Source organism: Nicotiana tabacum, chromosome 24 (assembly GCF_000715075.1).
Source record: "Nicotiana tabacum cultivar K326 chromosome 24, ASM71507v2, whole genome shotgun sequence".
In the NCBI taxonomy this organism is placed as follows: domain Eukaryota; kingdom Viridiplantae; phylum Streptophyta; class Magnoliopsida; order Solanales; family Solanaceae; genus Nicotiana; species Nicotiana tabacum.
In genome coordinates, this window is record NC_134103.1 from 112,314,911 (window position 1) to 112,323,830 (window position 8,920).

Here is an 8,920-nt window from a genome sequence, read left to right on the forward strand (position 1 = left end):
TGTTCATCAAAGTGCAGAATATTGCGGGAGCGTTGGTCAACCCAAATGGCATTACCAACCATTCAAAAGCCCCATAGCATGTAACACAAGTTGTTTTGGGCACATCTCCACGGCAATCCGCACTTGATAGTAGCCTTTTCTTAAGTCCATCTTGGTGAATACCTTGGCCTACCCTAAGCGGTCAAATAAATCCACAATGAGAGGGATGGGGTACTTGTTCTTCACAGTTACCTTGTTAAGGGCCCGATAATCAATATATAATCACATGGTACCCTCCTTCTTCTTCTGAAATAAGATATGTGCTCCGTAAGGTGCCTTGGATGGTCGTATATGGCCAGGCTCTAGCAACTCCTTGAGTTGCTTCCTCAATTCCTCTAATTCTGGGGGCGCCATGCGATAAGGCAACATGGCAAGTGGCTTCACCCCTGGAACAAGCTCAATCTGATGATCAATTTCCCTTCGTGGTGGAAATTGTTTGGGAAGTTCTTGCGGTATCACATCCTTATTATCTTCAAGGACTTGCTCAATGCAGGGAGGCAATGCTACTGCCTCAAGGGAATTCTCAACGATTCCCGTCAAGGTTGCAAGAAATGTTGGTTCCCCTTTCTTGAAACCTTTCACAAGTTGCATCACGGACAGATGCATTCCATTTTGTGGCACCCGAACAAGGGGCACAATGCACGAGCCTCCGGGATCGCTTATGTGAAGTTAGTTGATACGCGGCGCGATTAGTGCATTGATCTCGAACCAGAAATCCAATCCCAGTATGATGTCAAAGACGTCCATGGGGGCAACGGTGAAGTCTGCCAATCCCTGCCAGCCTCCTAAATCAATGTGCATGTTAGGAGCAAAGCCATGAACGGTAGTAGGAAGGGAATTGACGGTCTTTGTCAGCGTGTCCCTAGATAGAAAGACAAGTCCAAGCTCCCTAGCTCGTTCCTCTGTCACAAAATTATGTGTCGTACTTGTGTCTACCATGATGCGCACGTCTTTTCCGTTTAACTTGGCATCGATAAATAATGATTCACGGGGCCTCACACGAGGCAGTTGGGCAATAACAGCGGCAAAGGTCATGTGGTTTATCAAGGCCATATGATTGAACAAGCCTACAACCTTGTTCTTCCCTTATCCTGCACCATCAGTTGGTGCTCCACGCTCTTCGGGTTGCTTTTCGGTAGGCGCAGCAGTTTGTCCTTGCTGCTGGTGGGCTGCAACAATTGCTTCTAGTTTGTTTAGTGTAGGGAAAAATTGAGTAGCATGAGAAGGGTCTCCACAAAGGTAGCAAACGTCCCGTTGGGCATCCCGTTGAGCACCTCCTTTCCTCTTCTCATCATAACTCTTGTGGTAGTTAGAATGGTTGCGGTTGCCTCTGTTATAGTTATTCCGGTTGGGAACAAATTTGCCTTTGCCTCGGTGGGTGTCCATCTTTGGAGCAGCAGCAGCTTGGCTCCGGTTGTTATTTCCCTTAAACGCTCCGGTCCGGAAATCTGACAATGATTCGGCTATTACAATAGCCTCATCGACAGTCTCGATCTGTCGCCTTTGCAATTCTTATTTGGCCCAATACTGCAGGCCATCCAAGAAACTGAACAATAGATCCTCACCGGTCAAGTTGGGGATCTGAAGTATGAGTGTGGTGAACTCTTTCACGTACTCACGGATGGAGGATGTTCGCCTGAGCTCCCTTAACTTTTGGCGAGCCTCATGCACAACATTTTGAGGGTAAAACTATCGTTTTAGCTCCTCTTTGATCTGCTTCCATGTGTCATTGGAGCACATTCCTTTCTCCATATATGCCTTTTTCCTGCGCCACCAAAGTATGGTGGTTTCAACTAGGTACATGGCTGTCGTTTGAACTTTAGCAGCATCGCTGGTTATGCTCATATGTTCAAAATAAACATCTAGTTGCCACAAGAAGTTTTCCACATCTTGAGCGCTTCTTTCACCCCGAAATTCTTTGGGTTTAGGAGCCTCAATACGTGTTTCTCGGATAGTGATGGGACTTCTCCCGCTGGTTCCTGTTGTCTCCTCTAGATGTAGTTTTAAAGTTTCAACTTCTGCCTGTAAGGCAAACAAAGCCTCAGTGAACTTGAGTTCAAGGTTGGTTAGCCCTTCGTCTTGCTCCTGAACGTTCCCTTTGACTTCGCCGAGTCCATCAAGGGAAACTAACTCAAGGGAAAGGATATTGTTTTCGGCAGCGGCAATACGACGGTGAAAGGACGTCAGACGCTTTTCTACCATGTGGCTTCAGATATTTTGGGTTCCACATAGGGTAGCAACTCTCTATCGGGTGGAGATGCGTCTCTGGCCCTACTTTTGTCGCATTTTCGGCCCATACCTCTTTGTGGTTCTGGGTTCTCTTCAATGTGGGTTTCTTCTATGTTGCGATGTGAGTTCTTATCCATGCAAGAACCTAGGCTCTGATACCAATTGTCACGGAACCATTTTTCTGAGGGTTCGATGAGGGCAGCGAAGTTAGCTTGACTGCTACTTAGCTTCAGCCCTTAGACAATAAACAACACAATCGTGCTAAAGTGATGGCAATCACACGAAACAAGCAAGAAAGCTATGAAAGGAAGAGACTAAGATTTTGGAGGCAAGTGCCCTTTTCTGTTATATTATCAAATATCTGATGATTACAAAGTATGAGTCTAAAGCCTATTTATAGAAATTAAAATAGCTATACAAAGGGGGTGGTTGGCAGGGCTGGTAAGGTTGTCCAGCAGCCTGGTGCATTCCAGCATGGAAAAGCTGGAAAGGTAGACTTAGAGGGATCCTGCTGTCAACCATGGCCCAGAATATCAAAGATGCCTTCCCACTTTCGGCTACTTGTCCCTTGGTCTGCTGATTTTCTGCCAAAGGTGCCTTTTGATGGCATCTCATGATTTTTGTAAGGCCCCAAGTGTTTTTCCACTGATGGTTATCCGAGATTTGGGCTCGGACAAGCCACGCCATCACTGGAATTGCAGAAAATTAATAGGTGTGATGGCGGGGCAGTGCACTTAGGCTCTATGAGTGAGTGTTTACTCGAACTCAAAGTAAGAATATCCCGTAGGCTTAGTGGTCACGTGAGTGTTCGCTCGAACTCGAAATAAGGTAGTCCTTGGGCTTTGTAGTCAAGTGAGAATAATTTTTCGAACTTGAATTAATGTAGCCGGTAGGCTTAGTGGTCGAGTGAGGACTTACTAGAACTCGAAGTAATGTAGCCCTTAGGCTTATTGGTCGAGTAAGTGTTTGCTCGAACTCAAAGTAATGTAGCCCTTAGGCCGTATGGTAAAGTGAGTGTTGCTCGAACTCGAAGTAATGTAGCCCGTAGGCTTTATGGTCGTGTGAGTGTTGCTCGAACTCGAAGTAATGCAGCCCGTAGGATTTTTGTCGAGTGAGTGTTTTCTCAAACTCGAAGTAACAATAGCCCGTAAGCTTAGTGGTCTAGTGAATGTTCGCTCGAACTCGAAATAAGGTAGCCCTTGGGCTTTGTAGTCAAGTGAGAATGATTTCTTGACTCGAATTAATGTAGCCTGTAGGCTTAGTGGTCGAGTGAGGACTTGCTCGAACTCGAAATAAGGTAGCCTTTGGGATTTGAGTGAGATTGATTTCTCGAACTCGAATGAATGGCAGCCCTTGGGCTTGATAGATTGTCCCCGAGTGAGAATGGTTGCTCGAACTCGAGTTAGGGTAGCCCTTAGGTTTTACAGTCGAGTGAGGATTTGATCGAACTCGAAATAAGAATAGCCCTTGGGCTTATGTGGAGCTTGATCTCGTTGATTTTTTGGTTGGGGTAATTTTTCGCTCCGGTCATGGTCGGCCCTTGAGCCTATTTGCATAATAGATCATGAAATAGAAAAATCTTTCCGAGATACGAAGTATCGGTAAAGAAGAATTTTCTCTTTACAAGTCATTATACATGTGTTCATATTTTGTGCCAGGGATAGAGCAAACTATACGGGCATGGTTCGTTTTGACCATTTGTCCCTTCCAAATTTTTCTATCGAAACCCTATTGCCATGATGTAACTTTCTTGCATCGAACTGAATATATTCGAGGGTAATGTCCCCTAGTATTCGAGGTTGATTGTAAAGAGGCCTCGGATACTGTTGAGCTGTCCTAAGTTAGCACGATCACTGGTTGCCTTATTAAAAACTTTACCGAAAAAATCCATTTGGGGTAAAACCGGTCTAAGGAAAAAAGAGTGCAACACGTGCTTTCAGATCTAAAGGCTTCGAGTTGAATAATCCATCCTTGTTTCTGGTCGAACACCTGTAAGGGTTAATTTCTAATTATAAATGAACGTGGGAGGGTCGTACCTTAGCAGTAATATCATTTTAGGTGCAAAACGTTCTAATTGCTTGGTAGTTGTTTGCCGTTTATCACGCCGAGCTTGTAGGACCCCTTTCCGATGATTTCGAGGACCTGATATGGTCCTTCCCAGTTCGGACCCAGTTTTTCTTCATTCGGATTTTGGGTGTTGAGAGTGACTTTCCTTAGTACCAAGTCCCCGATTTTAAAAAATCGAAGATTGATTCTTCGGTTGTAGTATCTTTCGATCCGCTATTTTTGGGCGGCCAATCGGACGAGAGCAGCCTCTTGTCTTTCGTCCAATAATTCGAGGCTCGTGTTCATGGTCTCGTTATTCGACTCCTTTGTTGCATATCGAAACCCGATGCTAGGTTCTCCGACCTCAACCGGGATCAAATCTTCGACGCCATAAACCAACGAGAATGGCATTGCTCCGGTGCTAGATTTCGATGTTGTGCGATATGCCCATAGGACCTCGGGTAGTATTTCTCTCCATTTTCCTTTGGCGTTGGTCAATCTCTTCTTAAGATTTTTGATGATGGTTTTGTTGATCGATTCGGCTTATCCGTTTCCACTGGGATGGTATGTGTTGATAGGATCCTTTTGATTTTGTGATCCTAGAGAAATTTAGTTTCTTTGCTGCCGATGAACTGTTTTCCATTATCACATACAATCTCTTCTTTTTCCCAGATGGCACCCCGAATCGACATATGATGTGGTCCCAAATAAAGTCTATCACTTTTTTTTCTCTGAATTTTTCGAAAGCCTGTACTTCAACGCATTTAGAAAAATAATCAGTCATAAACAAAATAAACTGAGCTTTACGTGGGGCCGATGGGAGGGGGCCAACGATGTCCATACCCTTATTTTATGAAGGGCCATGGAGATAAGACCGAGTAAAGGAGCTCCCCGGGTTGATGAATCATGGGCGCATGTCTTTGACATTTGTTGCATTTTCGAACGAACTCCCTTGCATCCTTGTTCATATCGGTCCAATAATATCCTGCTCTCATTATTTTGTGGACCAACGAATCGGCACCAGAACGATTTCCACAAGTGCCTTCGTGAATTTCTCGTAAGATGTAATCGGTGTCTCCTGGTCCCAAACATATTGCTAGTGGACCATCGAACGTCCTCCTAAATAGCGTTCCGTCTTCGGACAAGGTGAACCGTGTTGCCTTTGTGCGCAGAGCCCTCGAATCTTTTGGATCTGACGGAAGCTTCTCGTTCTTGAAGTACTCTATGTATTTGTTTTGTTAAACTCGTGGAGTTTATATGTGATGACCCAAAAGGTCATCTTATGTTTTAGAACTCGAATCTGCTCTCTTAAGCCTTTAAAATCTCATTTTTACCCTCCTCGATTTGCGTGCACAACCGGATAGATTTTCGGAAAGCTTTTATGTTGAAAACTGATGAAAATAAGAATTTTTTCCTTAAAAGTTAATTTTAGTTGACTTCGGTTAACATTTTTGGTAAAGGGGCTCGGATCTATGGTTTGACGGTCCCGGTAGGTCCGTATCGAATTATGGGACCTGGGCGCATGCCTGGAATCGAATTCGGAGGTCCCAAGCTCAAGTTATGAATTTTTGATAAAATTAAAGTCTGAAAATTAATTATTTTTAGGAATTGATTGATGTTTGGCATTGTTAATACCGGGTCCACATTTTAGTTCTGGAGCCCAGTACAGGTTCATTATGATATTTAAGATATGTCTGTGAAACTTGGTGAGAAACGGAGTTGATTTGATGTGATTCGGACGTCTAGTTGAGAAAATAAAATTTTTAAAGTGTTCATGAGAATTTCATTTGATTTGGTGCTAAATTTAGAGTTCTAGGTGTTATTTTGGCGATTTGATCGTGCGAGCAAGTTTATATGATATTTTTAGACTTGCGTGCATGTTTGGTTTGGAGCCCCGAGGGCTTAGGTGCCATTCGGGCGATGCGCGAGTTGAGTTCAAACCTCAACAAGGCTGCTGGTGCACCAAATCTGGTGTGCCCGCACCTGCGAGCCTTTGGTCGCAGATGCGACACACGCCTGGACTTCATTTTTTCGCAGATGCAGACTTTTCTCCGCAGGAGCGGGACCGCAAAAGCGGAACCCTGTCCGCAGGTGCGGCCCCAGTTAGCCCAGCCCTTTTCCACAGAAGCACACACTTCGTCCGCGCATGCGGATGCGCAGGTGCGACCAAAGCACCGTAGGTGCGAAGGTCGCTAGGCAGTGAACATTTAATTCGGACTCCAGCCATTTTTCTTCTCGTTTTCAAAAGGATAGGAGGGCTTGGGCGATATTTCAAAGACATTTTCTTCCCCAAATCATAGGTAAGTGTTCCTTAACTCGTTTCTTTCAATTACCCATTACATTTCTTGAATTTTCAACCTAAAATCTAGAGTTTTCATGGTAGAATTAGGGATTAGGGTAGAAAATAGGAATTTCGGGAATTTAGGGATTTAGACCTCAATTTGAAGTCGGATTCTAAAACTAATTACATATTAGGGCTCGGGGGTGAATGGGTAAAAGGATTTTGGTCCGAACCTCGGGTTTTGACCAAGTGGGCCCAGGGTCGATTTTTTGACTTTTTGGAGGACAATATGGGAAATTTAATTTATGGAATATAATTGATTCCTTTAGCAATATTTGATATTATTGAGTCATTTTTGAATAGATACGAGTGGTTTGGAGGTGAATTCCAAAGGAAAAGCTGTGATTGAGAATTAAGTGGCCTTCGGAGTGAGGTAAGTGTTGTGTCTAACCCTGACTTGAGCGAATTAGGAACCTTAGATTATTTGCTAAGTGAAATTTATGTGAGCGGCGTATATGTGAGGTGATGAGTACCTATGCGCCGCCAATTTACCTTCTTTTTTTTTCTTCATGTTTCTCTATTTTTCTGATATTGTCCCATTCCTATGCCAAATTGCTACGTGTTATACTAGTGTTGATCAAATTATTGTTCTTATCATGTTTACGGAATTTTCTGGTGATAATTGAGTTTTTATTTCAAAGTTAAGATTGATATTATGGAACCAAATGTTGAAGTAAGGTTTGCACTTATTATTTTATCTCCCTGTAGTTATTTATGCATTGCATTATGGTGAGGGAGAGTGTTAATGCACGAAGGGTGATGCCGTGCCGTATTGTGAGTATTAATGTACGAAGGGTGATGCCGTGCCCTATTTGTGAGTATTAATGTACGAAGGGTGATGCCGTGCCGTATTGTGAGTGTTAATGCACGAAGGGGGATGCCGTGCCGTATTGTGAGTGTTAATGCACGAAGGATGATGCCGTGCCATGATATGAGAGTAAAAGCACGAAGGGTGATGCCGTGCCGTATCTATTAATTTTATGGTGAGATTGAGAGTAAAAGCACGAAGGGTGATGTCGTGCATTCTTCTTTACTGTATTCACTATTCCTATTGATTCATAGTATATTGACTTCTCCGGTGATCGTTCTGTTGTAATTTTTTATCTTGTATTCCCCTCAGTATGTCTCCCCTCCCGACATTTCCTGTTTAATTCTTCATTCCTGTTATTTGCGTATACACTGTTAAATTGTACAAGTTGATTGTAGATTCCTTGCCTTAGCCTCGTCACTACTTCGTCGAGGTTAGGCTAGACACTTACCAGTACATGGGGTCGGTTGTACTGATGTTGCACTCTGCACTTTCTGTGCAGATTTTGATACCGGGTCAGGTTGATCGAGATTTGCTATTGGTCCGCTGTCCGGAGACTCAAGGTAGATCTGTCGGCGTTCACAGACCTTGAAGTCCCCATCTATCTTTTTATGTCCTACTGTTTTCTTTCATTCAGACAGTTGTATTTCTTTCAGACTATTACTTGTAGTAAGTTCTAGAATGCTCGTGAATTGTGACTCCAGATCCGGGTAGTAGTAGTTAATACAGATTTATGATATTCCGCACTTGTTATATTTCATTGTAGTTAATTAAATGTTAATTACTGAACGGAAATAAGGATTTGGTAAATGATTCTCTAATGTTGGCTTTCCTAGTAAGTGAAATGTTATGCGCCATCACGGTCCCATCGGTGGGAAATTTCGGGTCGTGACAGTTGGTATTAGAGCACTAGGTTGCCTAGGTCTCATAATTCACGAGCAAGCTTAGTAGAGTCTGGAGGATTGGTACGGAGACGTTTGTGCTTATCTTCCAGAGGCTATGAAGTTTAGGAACAAGTTTCACTTCTATTCTTCTTTGTCGTGCGATTTTGCTTTCTCAATACTGATTGAAATCTTCTACTCTTATTCTCTCGCAGATGGCGAGAACACGTATCGCTTTCTAAGGTGAGCAGCAGCTAGAGCCTCTAGTGATAGCTCCTACACGGGGCAGAGGTCGAGGCCGAGGCCGTGCTAGAGGCCGAGGCAGGGTCAGGGCTTAGTTTAGGGCCCGAGCAGCAGCCCTAGCGGTGGAGCCTCAGATAGAGATTGACGAGGAGGTTCCAGTCCAGACTGTTCCTGTCGGACCAGCTTAGGTTCCGGAGGGGTTCATTGCTACCCTAGTACTTTAGGACGCTTTGGTCCATTATAGACTAGCGCATTTCCCATGGCACCAACAGTCTCTCAGGCTGGAGGAGGAGCCTAGACTCCTACCACTCCCGCTCCGGAGCAGATAGCTCC

The 8,920-nt window shown here is 44.0% G+C and overlaps 1 protein-coding gene across 1 annotated transcript; it reads right to left on the bottom strand.

Moving 5' to 3' along the window:
- Positions 1 to 261: 261 nt before the first annotated feature.
- Positions 262 to 1,092, bottom strand: LOC142178413 (uncharacterized). Its single transcript, XM_075247753.1, has 2 exons — positions 720 to 1,092; positions 262 to 614 (listed from the first exon to the last, which is right to left on the bottom strand). Exons 1-2 carry the CDS (start codon positions 1,090 to 1,092, stop codon positions 262 to 264), a joined length of 726 nt encoding a protein of 241 aa, XP_075103854.1.
- Positions 1,093 to 8,920: the final 7,828 nt, after the last annotated feature.

What these genes read in the sequence shown, in the direction of transcription:
- LOC142178413 (XM_075247753.1), bottom strand. Translation starts at nt 1,092, where the DNA reads ATGGCCTTGATAAACCACATGACCTTTGCCGCTGTTATTGCCCAACTG. An exon ending in CAATGCACTAATCGCGCCGC is followed by an intron (nt 615 to 719) that starts GTATCAACTAAC and finishes AACTTGTGAAAG; the next exon opens with GTTTCAAGAAAGGGGAACCA.